General features: G+C 50.4%; 7 protein-coding genes across 7 annotated transcripts; 4 read left to right on the top strand and 3 right to left on the bottom strand.

Annotated features, from left to right (window-relative positions):
* Window positions 1-277: 277 nt before the first annotated feature.
* Aspvir_001097 (putative alkaline lipase) lies at window positions 278-1,416 on the top strand (the record flags this gene model as incomplete). The annotated part of the gene is made up of 5 exons (XM_043266227.1): window positions 278-368; window positions 483-550; window positions 622-1,056; window positions 1,127-1,171; window positions 1,264-1,416. The coding sequence occupies 5 exons, from the start codon at window positions 278-280 to the stop codon at window positions 1,414-1,416; spliced, it is 792 nt and encodes a 263-aa protein (XP_043122162.1).
* A 215-nt stretch (window positions 1,417-1,631) lies between these two features.
* On the bottom strand, window positions 1,632-3,914 carry Aspvir_001096 (putative mitochondrial respiratory complex I chaperone (Cia84); the record flags this gene model as incomplete). The annotated part of the gene is made up of 2 exons (XM_043266226.1): window positions 1,632-1,788; window positions 1,867-3,914. 2 exons carry the CDS (start codon window positions 3,912-3,914, stop codon window positions 1,632-1,634), a joined length of 2,205 nt encoding a protein of 734 aa, XP_043122161.1.
* Window positions 3,915-4,449: 535 nt separating this feature from the next.
* On the top strand, window positions 4,450-5,206 carry Aspvir_001095 (mitochondrial 37S ribosomal protein bS18m; the record flags this gene model as incomplete). The annotated part of the gene is made up of 3 exons (XM_043266225.1): window positions 4,450-4,582; window positions 4,676-4,908; window positions 5,000-5,206. 3 exons carry the CDS (start codon window positions 4,450-4,452, stop codon window positions 5,204-5,206), a joined length of 573 nt encoding a protein of 190 aa, XP_043122160.1.
* Window positions 5,207-5,646: 440 nt separating this feature from the next.
* On the top strand, window positions 5,647-7,609 carry Aspvir_001094 (WD40 repeat domain-containing protein; the record flags this gene model as incomplete). Its single annotated transcript, XM_043266224.1, has 3 exons — window positions 5,647-5,662; window positions 5,718-5,806; window positions 5,876-7,609. 3 exons carry the CDS (start codon window positions 5,647-5,649, stop codon window positions 7,607-7,609), a joined length of 1,839 nt encoding a protein of 612 aa, XP_043122159.1.
* Window positions 7,610-8,176: 567 nt separating this feature from the next.
* Aspvir_001093 (uncharacterized protein) lies at window positions 8,177-13,462 on the top strand (the record flags this gene model as incomplete). The annotated part of the gene is made up of 9 exons (XM_043266223.1): window positions 8,177-9,544; window positions 9,599-10,004; window positions 10,073-11,146; window positions 11,206-11,367; window positions 11,469-11,559; window positions 11,927-12,201; window positions 12,282-12,556; window positions 12,633-12,726; window positions 12,792-13,462. 9 exons carry the CDS (start codon window positions 8,177-8,179, stop codon window positions 13,460-13,462), a joined length of 4,416 nt encoding a protein of 1,471 aa, XP_043122158.1.
* Window positions 13,463-14,469: 1,007 nt separating this feature from the next.
* Aspvir_001092 (U4/U6-U5 snRNP complex subunit PRP6) lies at window positions 14,470-17,461 on the bottom strand (the record flags this gene model as incomplete). The annotated part of the gene is made up of 3 exons (XM_043266222.1): window positions 14,470-14,616; window positions 14,687-16,976; window positions 17,082-17,461. 3 exons carry the CDS (start codon window positions 17,459-17,461, stop codon window positions 14,470-14,472), a joined length of 2,817 nt encoding a protein of 938 aa, XP_043122157.1.
* Window positions 17,462-18,623: 1,162 nt separating this feature from the next.
* Aspvir_001091 (GTPase-activating protein GYP1) lies at window positions 18,624-20,913 on the bottom strand (the record flags this gene model as incomplete). The annotated part of the gene is made up of 8 exons (XM_043266221.1): window positions 18,624-18,785; window positions 18,842-18,934; window positions 18,995-19,878; window positions 19,936-20,426; window positions 20,489-20,599; window positions 20,716-20,725; window positions 20,804-20,819; window positions 20,887-20,913. The coding sequence occupies 8 exons, from the start codon at window positions 20,911-20,913 to the stop codon at window positions 18,624-18,626; spliced, it is 1,794 nt and encodes a 597-aa protein (XP_043122156.1).
* Between the last annotated feature and the right edge of the window lie 254 nt (window positions 20,914-21,167).

The raw sequence follows: 21,167 nt of genomic DNA, 5'->3' as shown, positions 1-21,167 counted from the left end.
GCAAGATTACTGCATCAATTCGTACTGCAGCGTTTGAACTGGGTGTTTCAGGGTGATTGGGGACAGGATGTCCGTGCCATTGTCGTTGTGATGACAGCAGAGAGAAATCTCTAATGGCAGACGGACGCATCGTGGGCTTTCTTGAGGCCTCGCCTCGGTTGGAGAAGGCAGGTTGTGGTATAAAAGGCTCCAGAATGTCTTGTTGGATGGCCGCTTTCATCAGCAGTCTCAGTGAATCGCATCGTTGAGTTTCGCCAGACCTCTACAGAAGGACAAGATGCTTTCCAAGGGTTTCGTTATCATTGCAGGACTCTCCTTGGCGTCCTTTGTGTGCGCTGCACCCCTGCTGGAATCTCGGGCTACCTCCGGTTCGTGAGACAGTGACCGTACAAGCACTTGTCTGTCTAATTGACATGCGGCAGATCCATCCGCTTTCCCCGACTTGCAGTGAGCCGCCGAGCTCTCCTCTGCTGCCTATACAGGCTGCGTGGGCTCTGCTTTCGATGTCGCCATCACCAAGCAGATCTATGATCTGGCAACCGATACCCAGGTGCCTTGGCCTGTTGTTCATTGAGAATCAGAGTAAGCCTGGACCGTCGCTCACACGTGCAATGACCCTAGGGTTATATCGGCTACTCTACCACGAAGAAGACCATCGCGGTCGTCATGAGAGGGTCGACCACGGCCACGGATCTCCTCAACGATGTCGACACCACCCAGGTCACCCCGACCTTGGCTGGCGTCAGCTTCCCCTCCGGCGTCACGATCATGAACGGCGTGTACGGACCCTGGGCCGCCGTCCACGACGAAGTCATCGCCGAGGTCCAGAGCCTGATTGCCCAGTATCCGGGCTATACCCTCGAGTCCACGGGACACTCGCTCGGCGGCGCACTGACATACATGTCTTATATTGCTTTGGCGCAGAATTTCCCAACCAAGCCGATCAGAAGCAATGCCCTCGCGGCATTTCCGATTGGCAACCAGGCATTCGTCGACTTTGGCACTGCGCAGAACGGGACGCTTATCCGGGGAAATAATGCGAATGATGGTGTTCCTGTAAGTGCTGTGCTGGGCAGTGAGGTGCTGACTAGAATCGGATGGTAGTGCTAACGCTATGAGCTACCAGAACATGTATGTGACGGCGCCGTATAACTTTGTTCATTATGGAATTGTAAGTCTCTCCGGGTTTGATTTCTCGGTCCCAAGTCCTTGAGCCAAGCTGTCAATGCTTTCCCTTCTTGCTCATTCGGTGTCTCTCTGTAGGAGTACTACAGCTACGGTACTTCAGGCACTACCCTCAAATGCTCGGGCGAGAGGGATCTGCAATGCTCCGCTGGTAATGGCATGGTAGGCGTGACAGCAGGTCATTTCAGCAGCTTCGGGGTCACACTTGGATCCGCAGGCTGCGGACCCTAGATTCCATCTCAAGCGATGCTGCGCTGTACAGAGCGCATCGTCGTGTCACGACCAAAATTCGTGTTGGCTGAAAGACTGAAAATACGGTACCTAGCCTTGGAGACCAAGAGGGGGTGGTTCGCTTTGATCTGATCTGGTACTTCGTTCCTTATTATATTGTACAGAATGCTGCAGCGTATAAGATATGTACAATGAATGCCCCCTATAGGCCAGGATTATCGGCTATCCAACTCAAACTTGAAGCCCTCTTCATGATCGGTGCGTTCGAGTTTCTCAAGCTGTGCCCATTGCTCCGGGTAGTGCGTTTTGGCCCACTTTTCGACCTCATCTTTCCAGTATTGGTACGGAATGGCATTGTAGAGGCGCCCAATTCTACAACGTGAACTGTTAGCAGTGTCGCCACAACAACGGCGTCAAAATAAAGTGTCTGTCAGAGGAAAGGTGACATACGAGTCGTAAGTCGGAGAGTATCCGATTTCCTCTTGCATCTTGTCAATCGCCTGAGTCGCAAGCTCAAACTCGCACTGTGCAGCCAACGCTTCGACGTATGCTATATACAGCCGTCGGTCAATCTCGATCTCGAGTAGTTTGACCTTGTCCATCATCCTCATCGCCTCTTGGGTTCCATGATGATGCTTCTCGCACATCCTGAAGAAAGCCAAGATCGTCCTGGTTGACGGTCCTTCCTCTGACTGCAGAATGTCGCGGAAGATCTCCATGCTCTTATCTGGCATATCACAACAGGCGTAAGCCAGCATCAGCTCGTTTAGCAGTCGGGTGTTGAGGTCCACTTCTACATCCAACTTGAGCATGTTGTGGACGAGCTCCAGGTTTTTAGCGTCTTGCATTTGAGCAATGCCTTGGAAACACCGCGCATAAGTATCAGGCTTCGGCCGTCGCGCGAAGTCCTCAGCTTGGCGCATATGCCCAAACACGAGGACCGCGAGATCGCCTCTTTTGCGCCTGAAGAAGGACGTCATGATCTCAGTCCTCATGCTCACACCTGTTTCTGGAAAGGCGACCTGCAGCAATCCGTATGCCTCCCACGCGTCTGCACTATCCTGAGTGGTATCCAAGATGTAATTAGTGAGCGCCTGCCGGATTTTCGTCCTTTCCTCCGAGTCGTACGATCCGAGACGGGGGCGAAGCAATTCTGACACGCCTTCCCAGTCGTGTCGGTAGAGCAAGAGGTGCGTCAGCGCTGCGAGGGTGTCTGCCTCTAGACGGACGTCGTTCTCAAATAATGGGTCCAGAAAAGCCGAAACGCGGTCGTACAAGGCATCATCTTTCCCCAACAAGCAAAGCATACTTAGGAGCCTATTCATTAATGGCAAATTCTCAAGTGTGAATGAGCCGACGTCTTGTAATTCTTCCACCGATTCCATCGTCTGTCTCACATTGCCAGCGATAATTTCAGCTTCCAACCGCAGGAGACGTGTTTGCGTATCTGGCACAACATTCCATTGAGAAGCTAGCGCGGCAAAGTCGGTGGCAAGCTGCGGGTTCTTGATGGAATTGGCGTATTGAATGAGGTTATTAATGTGAGAGGCAGTAAGCGCTGTCTTCACGTTAGGATCCTCCAATGCCCATGTCTGAAGCATTTCCGAGATCTCGGAGGCGGTCCTGCCATGGACCGCTTCCCAAAGCAACATCATGCCCACAGTCTCTGATTTGGGGGCCTGAGAGACTGACTCAACGATAGGCTTCGCCCACGATATCTCGGATTTGAGAAGGGCATATTTAACCACAGCTTCCTTGGTAGCAAGCGTGGGCTCAATCTCGCCAGAAATTGGACACTCATACATGATTTTGACAGCCGACAGTAAGTCTTGCTCAATGAGCATTTTGACCAATTGCTCATGAGTTTCGCTATCGAATTTGATACCGAGCTCATCGAATTTCTTCTTGGTGGTCCAGCGGAGTTGCTGCTTATCATTGTTCATGGCAAAGCCTCTCATCACTGTAAGCCATGGCGAGGGCTTGGTCTTGCGCAGCCTGCTCCAAAACCTCTCGACAACGTGCCGTGCTTCCTCCGGGTTGCCATTCAAGGCCTGGAATTTGATATAGGCAGAGAGGGCAGGTCGACTAATATTATTCACACCATAGCCATGATCAGCACACAGTTCCAGAAAAGCGAAACGTGCTACCTTGAGAACGGCTTCACGCGATTCCGGAAGGCATTTGGCTTCTGACAGGACAAACAGCACATTCTCAAGGTTCTCTGTAGAATACATTGTCTGCCAGTCTTCAGCTTCCAGCTCGGCTTCACGAGATCTAACGTATTTCCATGTCATGGAGAGCAGTTGCGCCTGATACCCCGTAATGACTTCGGAATTCTCCGCTCGCGCCACGAAGAAGTCATGAAACGCCTTTGTCAATACACCAAGTGCAGGACCCCTACTTTTGTCGGATAGAGCTCTCTTTAAGTCCCTCATCGGTTTCAAGCCAGCCTCAGAAGGTAAAGTTGTAGGTTGAAGAGTATTGGCTGGGGGTGCCATGTTGAACGCGAAAAGGCTCCGTCGTTGAGCATGGTGCGGATTGATAATGTCTAGCCTTCGACTCCGGTGATGTCGCGTAATCTGAAGAAGTCGATTGCAGCATTGCAAGGGGAATAAAGGCTCATTATTTAGGATGGCTCGAAACACTCGTCTGGTAAGATGGGATTGCATGTTGATAAAAGCCGGAAGAGCGACCAGCTGGCGGATAGGTCTTGAAACAATCCCTCGAGGCTCCAGAGCCGATCCAGAGTATTTATTGATTTAATAGAGTCAAAGGTGCCAATTTGCATCATCGAGGAATGCCGAAGGTCCCTTGAATTTGGTGGACGTTGATAAAAGAGCAATGAAAGAGATTCCTTGTCTAGGGAGACAGCAGCGGAAGTGGTGCGGCTCTTGGCACAGCGAAAAGAAATCCGATCTGATTGCTCCACTTCCTGACAGGCTCCGATCTCCAGTCTAGCAGTGATTTCGTCTCATCTCCAAACGTCCTCCACTTCTGAATTTGTGAAGGCCGGGGGAAGACAGTGTCGACAAGATGGTCTCCAATCTCCTTTCTCCATCACCTTTTCGGTCATTAGGCTTAAGTCTTGGTTCCTTGTCGACTTGCCGATGGAGTTCAACTCTGCCCAGCAAGACAGCCCATCAACGTACTGCTGCCGTGTTTCAAAGTGCGCATATCTCCTTTCCCCTATTTCTCGAAGAATAATTTGAGAAATCCTTTCGAAGAATGCTTTTTGGACCTGCCGTTGACTTGCGTTTAGACAGAGTGTTCCAGCGCCGTCGCCTACCAAACCGCCAAAAATTCCTCGAGGACCAAAAGGCCCAAGGTGAAAGTAGGGCCCTAGAGAAGTTTCAGACTCGTGATTGGAAAGCTGGTGATATCTACGCTCCCCATGATCTCAGTCCGGCAGAAATGAAGAAGTGGAGAAAGCGCCAGGGCCCGGCAGCAGATGCTTTCGACGCTTTGAACATGAATCCGCTTGATCTTTACAAGGTTCGCTTGAAATCCAGAACGCTATGCTCTCGTTCTCGTTTGAACGCAAAGATGGCGGTAGATGGCTAACCAGGAATTAATTCCACCACAGAACTTTTCTATAATGTCCGAATACATCACCCCAATGGGCCGCATAAAGCACAGAAGCACAACCGGCCTACGACCCGTCAATCAGCGAAAGATTGCAAAGGCTATCCGGAGAGCAATCGGCATCGGCCTCATGCCAAGTGTCCACAGACATCCGGAGATCCTGGCAGCGGAAGCAAAGGCGAGGATGGAGGGAACCCCCATCTATTAGACGCGGGAGCTCGTTTGCGGGTATTCAATATGATGTCGAAATATGCACGGCCGGAGTTGTTTAATTTTCATGTCTTGTCACAATTATCAATCCCCAAGATGTTTGCAATGGGAGATACCTGTACTACTACTATTGATTGAATTGAGAAGGGCTATGTTATGGATAGAATCTATACCGTCACCTCAGCTATTTACACAATCAGACTTGATTCTTTAGATTTTTAGGTCATTCCTGCTTCTCTGTTTCAGGGGGTTTTGGTTGTGGTTGCTCAACTGGCCTTCCCCACTAATACATACGTCAAAAGGTCCCCGTCGAAAGCAGTGGTGGAGTAAACAATCCCCCATCCTCCAACCTTGTCAACTATCTACTCCTCCCCCCGGCCCCCCCCGGCTGTGCGCTTTTATATTATCGATCATTTGTCATTGTCTGCTGGTCCAGTCATGCCAATCACCAATGGTTGATTTCTTCTGTTCCTTCCTCTAACCGATATAAGTGCTGACTGGACTCGTAGAATCCATCTGGGCCGCCAGCCCCTCCACCACGAGGGGTCAGCCCACCCACTTGTCCTCGGATGCGAAAGGAGAACGTTTGGCTTATGCGGTATGAATTTCGTGGTGCAAGCTTTCTGACAATCAGAATCAACGATAGCTGATAAAATTTGGCACACAGTCCGGTAAATCGATCTTCTTGCGTTCGATCGATAACCCCTCCATCGCTAGGCAGTATACCGAACATAAGGCGCAGACGACAGTTGCTCGCTTCTCGCCTTCTGGCTTTTACGTTGCCAGTGGCGACGCTACTGGTCTAGTAAGAGTTTGGGATTGCGTCGGTGAAGGAATCACAAAGGGTGAATACAGCATTGTTAACGGTCGTATCAATGATCTCGCCTGGGACGGCGACTCTCAGCGCATCATCGCCGTTGGTGATGGAAAACAGAGGTACGGCCACTGTATCACTTGGGATAGTGGCAACACTGTTGGTGAGATCTATGGGCATACACAGCAGATCAATTCCGTCTCCATCAGGCAACAAAGACCGCTGAGAGCGGCAGCCGCTGGTGACGACAAGAATCTAGTCTTTTACCACGGAGCGCCGTTCAAATTCAATACCGGAATTAGGGACAAGCACACAAATTACATATATGGAGTTGGATTCAGCCCCGATGGTTCGACATTGGTTAGTGTTGGTGCCGATCGAAAGATCTGGCTCTACGATGGGAAGACTGGCGAACCCAAAGGTCAGATCGGCGAAGGAGAGCATAAAGGAAGTATCTTCAGCGTGTCATGGTCGAAGGATTCGAAGAAGTTTGTCACCGCAAGCGCTGATCGAACCGTGAAGATCTGGGATGCGGAGGCAGGCAAGGTCTGCCAGAGCTGGACCCTGGGAGAGGAAGGAAGCTCCAACGTCCGCGATCAGCAAGTGGGAGTGGTTTGGCCTTCCGGCAGAAGCGACAATCTGCTTATTAGTCTATCACTCAGCGGTGACCTGAACTACCTAGTTGAAGGGACGCCTGAGCCTAGACAGGTAATTCAAGGTCATCAGAAGAGCATAACATCCTTGACTGAATCCCGCTCTGAGGGTAAGGACGAGACACTGTGGGCCGGCAGCTTTGATGGAAGGGTGTGCAGCTGGGACGTATCCACTGGAGCCGCTGAAGAGGCGGACGGTGACTGCCATTCGGCATATGTCTCAGGTCTCGCGTCGACACAGGAAGGAACTGGCAGGATTTACAGTGTGGCTTGGGATGATACGTTACGGTCCGTCGATGTCGGCGCCAGAACATACACTGGAAGTAACTCCAAGCTTTCTGGGCAGCCCAAGAGTGTCGCCGCCGGTGACTCGACAGTTTTGGTGGGTACATCCGAAGGCGTTGAGATCTATAAGGATGGAAAGAAGACCGGTGATTTCAAACCAAAATCGGCAGTTACTGCTGTCGCGGCTCATGGCAATGTCGCGGCGGTTGGAGGCGAAGATTCGTCCGTGCAGATCTGTGAAATCTCCAACTCGAGTCTGTCTCCCAAGACAGACATCAAAGCCTCTCGGAACCCAGTGTCTGCTCTTGCCTTTTCGCCCAATGGGTCTCTGCTGGCCATTGGTGACTCGCGAGGACGCGTGCTCGTGTACCAGGTGGCCGACGGCAGTCTGGTCACTGACCGTTGGACGGCACACACAGCAAGAATCACTTCTATTGCATGGAACGGAAGTGGCACACTCTTAGCGAGCGGTTCTTTGGATACGAACATCTTTGTGTGGAGTTTAGCCAACCAAGGAGATTGGTTACAAGTGTCCAATGCTCACAAGGAGGGTGTCAATGGTGTTGCCTGGCTTGCAGGCGGGTCTAGGATTGCCTCCGCTGGCGCTGATGCCGCAGTCAAGGTTTGGAAGGTAGAAGGCTTGGAATAGGATCATATCGATGCCACCAAGGCGACAGTGAAGACTACCATTGGAGCTCGTAATACTTGATTGCTAATCATGCTTCGGGCTTCGGATTGTCGATGGATATATTGTCAGAATCTGAGCATAACATCTGCACATATTATCTTTCGTTCGACTACATATTGTAGCGACAATAGTAAGCGTTCTTTGTCTGAGTGCGTAATCGATGCTTTCAAAGGATGTGGCAGTAGCTACAGAGTATGTATTGCTTGGTATCACTACGTAATGGCTGCTGGCGCGCTCCACACCGGCCTAAAGTGGACACCCCCAAATGATCGCCCAAACAGTCCGGGCAGCGTCAACAAAGATTCTGCTGAACATATGCGACTCGATACCCAATAATACTGCATAAGTTCACAGTAATGTCCTCTCTCGTGTGCCTTGCGAAAGGCAAAGGACAATGAGTTGGTAACATGTCTCTGTCTGGGGACTCATCTAGAGGTTCCCGTCGCTTTCTGCGCCCAACGAAGGTAACATGGATCACCGTCCCCAGCTCTCAGATTTAGACATCGGCCATTCTAACTTTGGTATTTCATGCAGCTTCGACAAGCGACGTTTGTTCTACCAAAGACTGGTCAACGCTTAAGAGGGCTTGTCAATTTACGGAGCTCATATATTGTAACCAGCAATGATGATGAGGAGCGACGGGGCCTTCTCTCCGGGGAAGTCTCCACGAACCGTCAAGACGTTTTATCGCGGATTTGCAGTCGAATTTCAGACGTATGGCGTTGGACGCGTGATTTTGTCGCCTCCGAGCCCGGAACGGGGGTTTTAAAATGCAGTTTGGCCTATCTACTCGGGTCTCTTGCTACTTTCATTCCCGCGGTTGCGGCCTTCCTGGGTCATCAAGATGGCAAGCATGTGGTGGCTACTGTCACAGTATATTTCCATCCAGCGCGGTCCCAAGGCAGCATGTACAAGGCGCTGATTTGCGCTCTCTTGGCCTTCCTATATGCAGCCTTCATTTCCCTAACGAGCATGTGTGTTAGCATGTTCTTCCAGGATACGCTGGACATGCGCGCAGTTGGCCATGCCGTTGTTCTTATAGTGTTCTGCGGAGGTGGCTTGGGCTTCATAGGATGGACGAAGCAAAGATTCGGCGATCCGCTTGTGAACGTCGCCTGTTCCCTTGCTTCGCTTGCGTCGATCACCGTATTGACGAAAGAAGGTGCGGTGCAAAGCGGAGATTTGTCCTTCACAAAGGTCGTCCAAGTCTTGAAGATGGTCGTCATGGGCGTCACCGTTGCCATGGCGGTGTCATTCTTGATATTCCCCATCTCTGCGCGGAAAAAACTGCGCTCGAACCTCGCTATTGTCACTGAGACTCTGGCAATCATGCTGGCCCTCATTACGGACAGTTTTCTAAGTGGCTCCGAGGAGGACCTTCACACGGCCGAGTTCCTCGACGCAGCTGAGCGACACAAAAAGGCATATGCCCAACTCGACAAGCTTGTCCGAGAGGCAAAGCTTGAGCACTTCGTCGCGGGAACAGAAAAAGAATACAGGCTAGAAAAGAACTTAGTTCGGTGGGTCCAAGATATCACACACAATATGGGAGGACTACGCAGTGCTGCTTCTCTGCAATTCCAACTTTTGAAGCAAGCGAAGCTGGTTGATCCAGTATCCTGTCGCGATAAAAAGAATACTCCCAATGGTACTGACCATGGGCCATCGCCAAGTCTGTACTCCTCGCACGGGCACAGTACACTTCTCGAATCAATTGACGAGATGCCTGAACAACAACCTGGGGGAGAGGAAGAGGCAGCAGCTGAAGATGATCGCCGACTCAGTGGAGACCACTTTGATCCAGATCCGGACCGAGACGAAGGATCTTCTGTCGAGCATACCCTTCATCCTGAAGACTTGTTTGCGCTGTTCATCAGCCACTTAGGGCCTTCCATGGTATGTAATCTCTTTTTGATCGAACCACGCTGAGATTATGCTAACAGTCAACAGCGATCCCTTGCTTTCACCTTGAAAGAAATTTTCGAAGAGATTCCTTTTACGCCTGCGCCTGACTATAAAGTCTCTGTCAACAGTAGGTTCCATGTTAGTCTTGATCGCGCGCTGGAACTTTATCAACAATCGCGAGAGGAAGCTTTGAAGGTTATCTATCGCCAGAAGGAACTTTCACAGATCCAAACGCCGGAGGTAGAAGCTGATCTCGAGGAAGTTTCTGCCAGCTGCGGACATTTCAGTTTCTCGCTGCTGGAATTTGGCGAACAGCTGAAAGGCCTGCTGGCTATCTTAGACCAACTACAACTAGAAGCCGAGGAGAGACCTAATGGGAGGTCATGGGGCTGGTTAAAAGTATGGCGGTTGAGAACAGCCCAAACCCAGAACACGAAGCCTCTCGATTCTGGTAAGTTCTGTCAAGCTGGCACAAGTGCTTCAGTTTACCTACTTGGTCCTAACGGAAAGATCGTATAGAGCAACCGTTACTTGGGCCAACGGTTGGAGAAGGGGTGACTACTGTGGCTTCTATCAGTCCTTCTGGACTGGCAGGTAGACTGACACCTTCAACACAACGCCCGAAAAATCTGCCCGCGAAGGAGCGCCTCAGTTATCGAATCTGGAAATCGCTTGGAGTATTCCGACGTGAAGACACAAAGTTCGCGATCAAGGTCGGCACAGGAGCAGCTCTGTACGCTTTGCCGGCCTTCCTTGAATCCACAAGGCCGTTCTATTCTCATTGGAGAGGTGAATGGGGCTTGTTATCCTATATGTTGGTGTGTTCTATGACAATCGGGGCGTCCAATACCACAGGTTATTCTCGATTCCTAGGTACATGCCTAGGAGCGATCTGTGCCATCACGGCATGGTACGTGACCGATGGGAACGTGTTTGGACTGGCCATTCTCGGTCTGGTCATGGCAACTTGGACATCTTATATAATTGTTGTCATGGGGAAAGGACCGATGGGTCGATTCATTATGCTCACCTACAATCTTTCTGTACTGTACGCGTACTCTTTGACGCAAAAAGAGGGTAGTGACGACCAGGATGAGGGTGGTGACTCTCCCATCATCACCGACATAACGCTCCATCGAGTTGCAGCGGTTTTGTCTGGCTGCATCTGGGGTATCGTCATTACGCGGCTCATTTGGCCTATTAGCGCACGCAAGGAGCTCAAGGACGGCCTGAGCCTCTTATGGCTTCGTATGAGTCTGATCTGGAAGCGCTACCCGTTGTCCCTACTGGCGAAAGGGGAACATTTCATGGGCTTCATGACCCCAAGAGAGAAGCTGGAGATTGAGCGGTTTCTGTCTCGTCTGGAAGCTCTTCAAGCAGCAGCTCGCGCAGAATTTGAGCTGAAGAGTCCGTTTCCCGATGCTTCATACAGCAATATACTCCGTCGCACAAGGAGCATGGTGAACGCATTCCACGCCATGAATCTAGAGATGATCAAAAATGTGCCTGCTTCGGAAGGTGAACTGGCTCTGCTCAGTTATACAGCTCAGGAAAGAGAGCATTTGTCTGCTCGCATCAGCCACTTATTGTCAGGTAGTATCTTGTGTAATCCCTAACGCATTGCTGTTTTCTGACCAGCTAACACTTGACAGTCATGGCGTCTTCTATGAAATTGGAATATCCGCTGATCGATGTACTTCCGAACATTGAGCATGCAAGAGATCGACTTCTTGCCCGTATATTCCACTATCGCAAGGACCCCGAGGCTTCTCGGTCAACAACAGATGAAGATTATGCCTTGCTCTATGCCTACAGTAAGTTGAGCTTGGTCCCTTTCCGTCACTCATGAACGCATGGGCGTTCTATGGAGCGACATACTGCAAATTGATCTGACATTGACTGCTCTTAATTGTAGTTCTGGTGACGGGTCAATTATCGACCGAGATTGTGGAAATTATGGAAGAGATTGGTAGATTATTCGGTGTGCTCAATGAGGACGTAGTCAAGTTAGTTTACTAGGCGTATCCCGAATGAAACTCTTTGGAGCTCTATACGCAGTTTACCAATGGTCCATTACCTCTTAAATTCATCGGGGTATCTCCGTAGCATTGTCCTCTCTGCGTCTCTGCGACCTGCACACCCTGGCCGCAATTGCGGTCTGTTGTCGTGACTGGAACCTCATCTTTCTGCTTTTGGCGGGGAAGTCGTCCACCTCCACGATTCACCCCCGACCTCCTTCCATCGCTTCGGTCATCAACGCGCCGCCTTTTTCATCGAGGTCTCGACCATTTTTCCGGTCCTTCATCATCCGCGACCTCCAGAGCAAATCGGGGGCCAGTTTAATGGCATGTATTCTTATTAATGAAGGCCTAGTTCTCCCCACTTCCGGCTTCGCGCAGCCCGTCGCGCCTCTGCGAGCCTTGCAATCATGCAGATCGATCCGGCAGCCCTGAGTCGGACAGACTCTGCATCAACTGCGACAGCATCATCCAAGACCGCAGCACCTGGCCCTGCGACAACACAAAAGTCTACAAAGGCGTTGATATCAGTTCCGCGATTGGATCTCGAACCTATCTACACGGAACTCAAAGCCGCTATCGGTGAAAACTGGGCTGAGTACAAAGAATCTACGACCCTATTCCTTCTGGGTATGCGCGCCTGCTTCCAGTTCGCTTCAATTTGCTTGTTTTGCTCATCATGAAACTGACAAACTGATTCTCTGCGGCAGGACATCTCAATCAAAATGAGCTCGCGTCGCGCGTTGATCACATCATTTGCGCTGACCAGAAGACCGAACATCTCCACAACAATTTCATATGTGCGATCATAGGGAACCTCACAAGAGATCTCCCCGACCATGGCGTGGCAAGTTGGGTGTCAGCGAACGACAAGCCGTCGGTCGTATCGAAACCCTCCTCTGGAGATGCCGCGGAGACAAGGTTGAAGACAGAGGTTATGCAATTACCTCCCAGAGACCGTCGGCGAATAAAAGCTATTCCAGAGGTATGTCACCAGGAATTCTGTGGATTATGACGGCCTCTGACTTTGTCGTCGTCATAACCAGCGTGACCCTCATGAGATTGTGCCCAATGAAGTGGAAGAATATCATCTCGCGAAACAGATCAAGCTCCCTAGCCAAGTCCCAGCTAGTGCTGGGGGTTTGAATAAAACAAGTAAGTTCATACACATCTTGAACACTACTTTCATCAAGCCGGACTAACTGGTCGGTGACCGCCAGATTGGGAGTTAGAGATTCGGAAACGCTACGCGCAACCCTTGGCATCGGAAACTGGCGAGTTTCCAGACGCCGAATCAATACATGCGCGAATGATACCGATATGCTATGAGGAGTCTGTAGTTAGCGGTGCAGGCTTACCGTGTGCTGAGTTTATGGCGATTGCAACAGAGACTTTCGTTAAGGAAGTACTATCCGTGGTGTTTTCCCGTACCAGGTGCAATGGCCCGTCTGGCACGATCAATGGCATGATGATGCGCAAATATCGACAGCAACTTGAGCTAGAAGAGCTAGCCTATACTCGCGGCGAAATCGTTAAAGACAGCGCGACTGGGCTTCTACCCGTCGAGGCCAAGGAAGCTAGGAATCGGAAGCCTCTCGGGGTTCGCGATCTTCGACTAGCGCTCGAAATTGGAGGAGGAGTGCTCAGTCATATGCCTCTTATTGTCGATCATATTATGGGAGGTTATTTCGAGGATGAATTGGAGACCGACAAACAAGACCAAATCGAGGAAGTTGCCGACACTGCCGATAATGACACAAGACCGATCCAGTTCACAGATGAAATGGAGGTGGAGGACGATGCAGAGTTGTTGGACTGGGAAGGAGCCACCGCGGTAGACCGGGCTCAGTTGGGCTCGTTACTAGATGAGTGCCTTTCTCTGGCCTCATGAGCGTTCATTGTCGACCTACAGTCGGTCTCCCTGGCTGTTACGTCCATGATGGCCTCTAATGGCTTCGTCGGGAAACCAGCTCCCCTTCCCTTCATTCTCCTTCCCCTTCCTCCTCACTTTGCAGTTCATTTATGATTTCTTAGTTGCATGTGCTTAGCATGTTTATACTACTGCGCAAGGACTGCAGCATGCCGGTTTGGACAGGGGGCATCTGTTAAGGCGTCTTTGGAGTCACAAAGGACTGTTGTCATTGGTTGGACATCATGAGTTTGCATTTGGCATGGAGTTCGAACTGAAATCTCTGTTGTACGATTTCTTCCCACTTTTTCTCTTGTTATCCCAGTATTTGTTTATTGGTGGAGTTTTGCTTCCTAGGCTTCAGCTTTGAAGCGACGTCGAAAGACATATCAAGGTTCTCACAGCCTTGGCAGCTCATACTGAAGGGATGTATGCACGATGGTGAAGAAGAGACGGAAATGACAGTGCTTGGATGTGCTGCGAGTCGCGCTTGATACCCAGGACTCGGTTAATTCACTGTTCTCTTTAGCTTTCTCTTTTTCCCTTTTCTTTTCCCCCGCCTCTCTCTTTTCAAATCAGGGCATGTCGGGGATCGAATTTACATATTTGCCCTTTGATGAGAAGATAAGAAGCTTTCTTAAGTGGGGATTGCTCTGTATGTCGTTCTTTGGGGCTACTTCCTCTTCATCTTACTGTATATTACTAGAATTGCTCTTGTGATAGTTTCACATTGACCTATCTATTGATAATGGGCGGCCTTACATCGCAGTGGCACATGTCACACTGGTTAACTGCATTGCTCCTCAGATGTAATGCTGTCATTGCTTTATAAGACTAATAATGTAGATGTCTATCATTTCTGCTTCTAGGAAGCATTCTCATGAGTCAATTATTCGATCTTGCCATTCTCCGGAACGCCAACTCCGTGATAGCATCAATGTCTCGGCTGAATAACGCAATAAAATAAAACCTGATAGTGTACATTTAATTCACTGTGTGAGACGGTCTGCAACCATCTTGAGAATCTCTTCCGTCGACTTGCGTGCGTTGGCTGGATCCTTGGCCACAGACTGCCAAACCTCACCATGTTTGGGCTCAGTCAAGACGCACTTGGCCACAACGTCTGCTCGTTTTTCCTGTACGTAAAGTCACGTTAGTCGCAAGGAATGATGGCAATAAATCAGAAACGGACGAAGATGAACGAACCTCTGTACCATGTTGCAGCAGGAATTTGTAGTACCAAGCCCAGCCGTCGCCGTGATCGCTGTCCGACACGATGGCTTTCTCGAACCACGTCATGGCTTTTTCCAGTCGACGCTCACCCCAAAATATACGAGCTACCGTGATAAAGAGGATCGGGTCGTTATCGACTTTCTTGACCGCCTCCAAACTACGGGCCTTCCGTTGCGCCCGAGGCTCGAGATGCCAGATACTCTCGCTCCATAGTAGACCGGAGGTCGGAACTTCCTGCAGAGCCTTGGCCATCAAGACCTTGGCCTGTCCGATATTATTTGCACGCCGTTCCACACGGACACTCTCTGTCCATAACTCAGCGCTCTTTGGGACGGCAAGGCGTGCCCTATCGAGAACTGAACGAGCCTTGACAACGGCACCAGACTTCTCTTCAAGTCTGGAGGCCAGGAGCCAAAGCGGCACCGACTTGGGACAAGCTCTGGTACCAGTACTGTAAGCCTCTCTGGCTTGTGGATATTTGTTCTGGTATTCGTAGATTTGCCCCTTCATCATCCAAAGTTTATCGGCCTTGGGATACAGCTGCAAACCCTGATTCACCAGATCAAGCGCCTCGTCAATGTTGCCCAGTTGCCGTTCAAAAGCGATACTCTTGATCCAAACACGGTCAGTGCCAGCTTCCCGTCGGGCGGTTGCGAGGAGTTCCCTAGCTTGATCTGTCTGGTCCGCATCCGCTTCCAATTTGACAGCAGCGAGCCAGATGTCCTCATTGTTCGGATTCTGATTGAAAGCCCGCCCGAGCACGCGTCGAGCGTCGTCGATCTCGCCAGCTTGCCACTTCTCCTTCGCGAGCTGGAGCCATAGCTCTTCGCTTTGAGGGCATGCCTCCACTGCCTTCTCAAGGACTTGCCAGAGAGCTTCTTTGGAGCCATGGTTACGCTCCAGGTCGGCAGCCGCGAGCCAAATAGATCGACGGTTGACAAAGACACGCAATGCATAAGCATAAATTGCTCTTGCAGTCTCGTACTTGCCCCTGGCGATACTGGCCTTCGCATCGTCCATCCAGATATCCTTGCGGTCATCATCTTCATCAAGCCCCCATCCGAGAGTCTCGCGGATGATTGCGCCACATGTGAGAATGGCTCCCTCTTCCTCACACTTCTCAGCTTCCGCGATCCATTCCTCTCTCTTAAGCATGGCATTTTCCCTTGCCAGCGCTTGGACTGCCCTCTTCATCACATTGACCTTCTCGAAAGTGCCCATTTGCTCCTGCAATCGTGCAGCCGCGATCCAAACTTCATGACTCGTAGGGACGGCCTTGCGAGCAGCATTCAGAACCTTTTGTGCATTTTCAGGAGTTTCTAGACGGGCAAGAGCAAGCCATAACTCAACAGACAAAGGGATCATTTCGACTGCCTTCGCCAGTAAAAGACGTGCATCGGCGGGATCTTCTTCCAGGTTAACGGCTTCTTTCCAGATGGTAACTGACTGGGGCACGTGGAGAATGGCTTGCCTAAGCACATTCTTTTTGGCGCGAGTGTCGGACTCCAGCCTCATGGCCTCAATCCAAAGTCTTGTGGAACGATCATTATTCTTGATTGCATTGGCTGCGATGACTTTGGCATTGTGGCCTTCGTTCAAACGAATATTTTCGAGCCACGCATCCTCACTCTTCGGGCATAGTTCGCAACCCTTGGCAATGATGTTCCTGGCGGCCACAATTCTTCCAGCAAGTTCTTCCAATCGCGCAAGTGCAATCCATCCAGGAGCGTGCTTAGGATTCGTTTTGGTTACAGATTCCAATAAGACACGCACTCGCTTGATGTCGCCAATCTCGACTTCGCCGGCTTTCAGCTCCGACTGCGTCAAACTTGTAAGATATCCTTTCGGGTCGATGTTGGTCGCACTCCCGGAGGAAGAATCAGCAGTGGAACCCCGGGCGGCTTGATCAAGCCTGACCTTAAGCACCTTATCACGGGCAGCACTAATATCCGCGAAGTTCGTCATCGTGCCGTCCGCCTCGCCTCCACGGACATCCGTCTGGGTGCCGTCCTCGGCTATGGTGGTTTCGAACTGAGTGGAGTCCCTTGCACTGGCAATAACGCTGTCTGGTACCGCATAGAAGCGCTGTCGTAGGTTCTGCTTAGCTCTTCGATTCTTCCCCGTAAGGTCTCCGACTTCCGGAAGATTGGCCCATTGCTCTTCTGAAACAGAGGCTAGTGAGCGCTTCAGGTCGGCGAACTGTTGTTGAATTTTCGGATTTTTGCGTTCGTATTCTTCACGTTCTTGACGTTCTCGAGCTTCCCTATAGGTGGCGAAGGAATCAAGTCGGTCATCTGTCCAAACAACGGGGGGTAAACCCGATGAACAACGCATCTCCAAGATACAGGAATGGGAGGCATGTACTAACCTTCTTGCTTTCCGGCGCTTATCCATCTTCTCATCTACTTCTTTGTAGATGCGGTCCGCCTCGTCATCTTCTTGATCGAATTGCCCGTAGGCAAAAAGTCCAACCTCATTGTCCGGATCCTGAAAACGTTCGTCTTCCTCTTCTTCCTCTTTCTCTTCTCGTCCACCCTTTTCGCGTCCTGCGCCATATGCGGTTGGGGGAGCTGCTCCGAGAAGTTGCGCTCTCTTGGCAAGAGCGGCCTGAATCTGCTCAGGTGTAGGACCCTCACGCGCAGGTCCCAAGTCAGAACGGGTGGTGAAGCCGGTCGCACCTCTACCTAAACCCGCGACATAATTTTCGGGCGCAGGTTGGTTCAGGAAATCCTTCCGACCTGAGGCCATATCGACCGAAGCTCAACGATAAACTGGCTAAAAGATGAAAACAAACAGAAGGGCAATATAAATTCTGATTTGATGAAGACGTGAGCTTTGGGTGGCAATGCCTGCAACAAAGTACCTCCGACCCGCTTATCTTATCAGGGTCTCCGCATTTTGAGGCATTCACTAGGTCACTACCAAGATCAGCAGCATAGCACAGGCATTCGAAAGAAACAAGAGGGACAGAATGAGACATAGAAGTAAATTGAAATATCAATGGGGGATTGGACCATGACTCCTAAATCAATCTCAGAAGTTATGTAGTAGATTCCGAGTGGACGTGTTAAATGTAATCCTCAGCATTGGAGAAGTGAGCCCTTAATATGCTTCGTCACGTCTGTTTCGAATGCCTGTGGAATTATTTACAAAGCAGAAGCGGTTTCTATTATCGAACTGTTCACATCCACATCAGGACAAGGTTCTGTGCCTTTACTTGTGCTGTAGGTCTTTCTGCGGAGCCCTTTTGCTATTTCAGCAAGCTCAACCCAATGTCTAGATGCAACCTAGTCGAACGACATACTAAACTCCATCGCAGGCCAATTCGGAGATGCGTCTGGCTCTTAAGGAGTCCCTTTTCTGGCCCTAAATCGGGGTCAGGTAAATATCACATCGCTGAGCAAATGTTTGTCCAAGATTATGCATGGACATAGGTGATGCTACTAGCACAAAGAGAAAGGCCTTCCGGAGAATTAAGCCAAGGATCAGCCAGCAATAAGATGCGGCGTTTATCAAAGCTGCGCAGCGGAGGCAAGGATCAAATTGTGAGATCGTTATAGTAAGCGCGAAAACCTATTAGATATTTCCAGATAGTTGACTGGTGCTCTCACAGAAAAGCTCCACCAAATGAGCTTTGTCGGAGGTGAGATATGGTGTATAGGGTTGTTGATGCTTTGAGACGATGGCAAGCGGTGGAAAGACGATATGTGGCCCTGCAGATGGATCTGGGAATAAGACAGCCAAAAGTGGGTGAGGTGAGACACGTCTGGGATGCGAACCCCGGAAGAGACTTGTCCGCTGCAGGTGAGCCCCAATCTCAGCGAGGATGGGGGGCAAAGCGTGTTTCCAGCAACGCCAGGGGCATTCTATTTGAGGCATGGTTGACGGCGGAATTGAATAATGTATGTTGTCATTGCAAGCCGTCCTCAGGTGATCGGTCGCCAGCGGGGCGTAGATGCGCACGGGAGTCCTGGAACAAACTCTGCCAGATAAAGGCTTCACTGAGCAGGAGTTCAATGTCCTTCTCAGTCCAGTCCTTTGTTGGAAGTGCCTGTAAGAACATCATGATTTCCTGAGCATAATTAGCATCTCGGCGGGATTCAAGACGTGAGTGGTATCAGAACCTACCTGAAAGTCCATTTTGATCAACTGGTCTGACCACTTGACGAGAAACGCTGCGCAAACATATACGTGGAAGCGCGAGAAGCCCTGCTCCTCAGCCTGACAGTGAGTTAATATGATTCCGATGCTTTTGAGCGCCGCTCGGACTATCGAACATACCATGTAGGTGTCCCACATCCGTATGGTGTTCTGGACACTCATCTCCCGCATCAGCAAGCAGTTCATCCATCGGAAACTGAATTGCATGAATTCGACTCCTTCGTTTTCAAGATGTTTGGCGAGCGTAGAATCGATACGCATTGTCAGGTCGCGCAAAGCTCTCACTTGCCTGTGAATCCCCGGTTGAGCATATATATAATTATCCTGAATTCCATCAAGAAGTTTCGTGAGGCACCAGAATGAATCCGCCTCCACAGCATCGAGCACACTCCGTGGCAATTGGCCTGGATCCATGTCTTCTTCCACATTGAGATCCGTCATGTACATGCCGAGAAAAACCTGCCAGAATGGAGTGACAAGGTCATTGATTCCTTGTACGTAACCGCTGGCAGGATGTCGGATGGCCCAGACATAGAGGATTCGCTCCAAGGAGCGTTGTGTAGCTTCATAGCCGTAGAGTTGTATATGAGGGCTGGTGCGAGGAACGTCAATGCTAATTTGATGCCATATCGCTTCATCCAGGGCTCTGCCGCGGCCTGCGGAGGAAGCAGGTGGATTGCCGGGAGCCGGGGTAGTGCTGCGTTCGAAAGCCTGTCGGACTCCGTCGAGATATTCCTTGCGCTTTCTCTCTAGCGTAGAAACTCGCCGTTCACTGTTCGTCGGAAGATAACCGAGCAGGATTTGCCAGGTCATGGCGCGAACTTCAGCAGGGATGCCAGACCATGCCAGATTTCTCAACTCTGATAAGGAAACGGTGCTAGTCTGAAGTAGACGTTTGAATTTGTTGATTCTTGAGATTCTGCTCGAGTATATTTCCATCTCCTTTGGCGACCCATTCTTCGGCGGAGGTGCATGGTCAATAAGATTTAATGCGTTCGCGGGATCTAAAGCAGCGACAGTCAGCATCTGGTCGAAAGTTGCTCCCAGGGAGACTAAAGTACCTTTCAGGATGTCTTTGTACTGAGGCCGTAGGATTTTACCCTCACTCTTTCTCGTCGTTGGATACATAGACACTCCGCGCTCCTCGGCGATATCCGAACTGTTTGCACGTTGCCTACTGTTCGCCAAGTTGACTCCCAATGTTGAATTGTTGGCACGCACAGCGCTGCCCAAATCAGATGTTTTGAGCTGAGATTTTATGGCATTTTTGGTCTGTTTCTTTCGCATACTCGCAATGCTGGGAAGGCCAAATTCGTCCTCATCGTCGTCGTAAACGATATCCTCCTCATCACCGTCGTCAGTATTGTCACTCGCCCCGCCTGCAGAGTCAGGGTGCCATAAGTCGACTCCTTGATTCACAAGGCTAGAGTATGAGGTACGCGGAGACGTGACCCATGTCCCTGATCGATGAGAAGATGGGGAGACATGCTGCGATTGGGTAGATGACGGCTTTGGAGGTGTACGGGGTCGCGCTTGCTGCTGTGGTATGCCTCTTCAAAGATCGCTCTTGGTCAGTTCATAGGCCGGGGACAGACCAGACTAGAGATGACAAACTTTAAGATATTCGCATGAGAGTATGAAGCGCCAACAATTGTGGTTGGGGTAGCTGAAGGTCCTTGAGGTTGAGACACCGATCTGCCTTTCCAGAACGGAGAGCCAGCCCGTCTTTGGGGAAGGTCAGCAATTAGGCAAGAACTAAAGGAAACAAGTGAAAGAGCACTTATTAATGCTCAAACGTGATGGAGGCAACCTCTGTTAAGAAATGAATTCTGGGAACGTACTCGGAACAATCTGCATGAGGCAAACGAGGAGTTATATCAGCCACTGAATTCGGAGATATGAGACATGGAGTACTGTTGAGGTACGAACCAACCTGGACCATCTCCTGTTTGCAATCAGTTCTCGATCAGCCTCGCGCGACAATAACGACTGTGCTGAGAGACATTGCATACCTGCTGCTGGCTCTTCCTAGCAGCCATCGTCATGAACTGTCTGGGAAGAGGAATTGGTTCGATGAATGGGGATACACAAGGTCATCGGAAGCACTTTGTACGGCTTCGGGAGAAAGTGCGGGGGAAAAGGGAACAGTTGATGCGGCAATGGTCTGGGGTGCTGGAATGACTTTGTTCACTAAATTCAACGGCAATTGTGGGCGCAGACTGGTTTGATGATGATTATGATTATTCACAGAAAAAGACCATTATGGTATTATTAAGAAGAGAGAGGTATATAC

Source organism: Aspergillus viridinutans, assembly GCF_018404265.1.
Source record: "Aspergillus viridinutans IFM 47045 DNA, scaffold_1, whole genome shotgun sequence".
In the NCBI taxonomy this organism is placed as follows: Eukaryota; Fungi; Ascomycota; class Eurotiomycetes; order Eurotiales; family Aspergillaceae; genus Aspergillus; species Aspergillus viridinutans.
The sequence above is the reverse complement of the archived record's forward strand: the minus strand, read 5'-3'. Positions and strand labels throughout refer to the sequence as shown.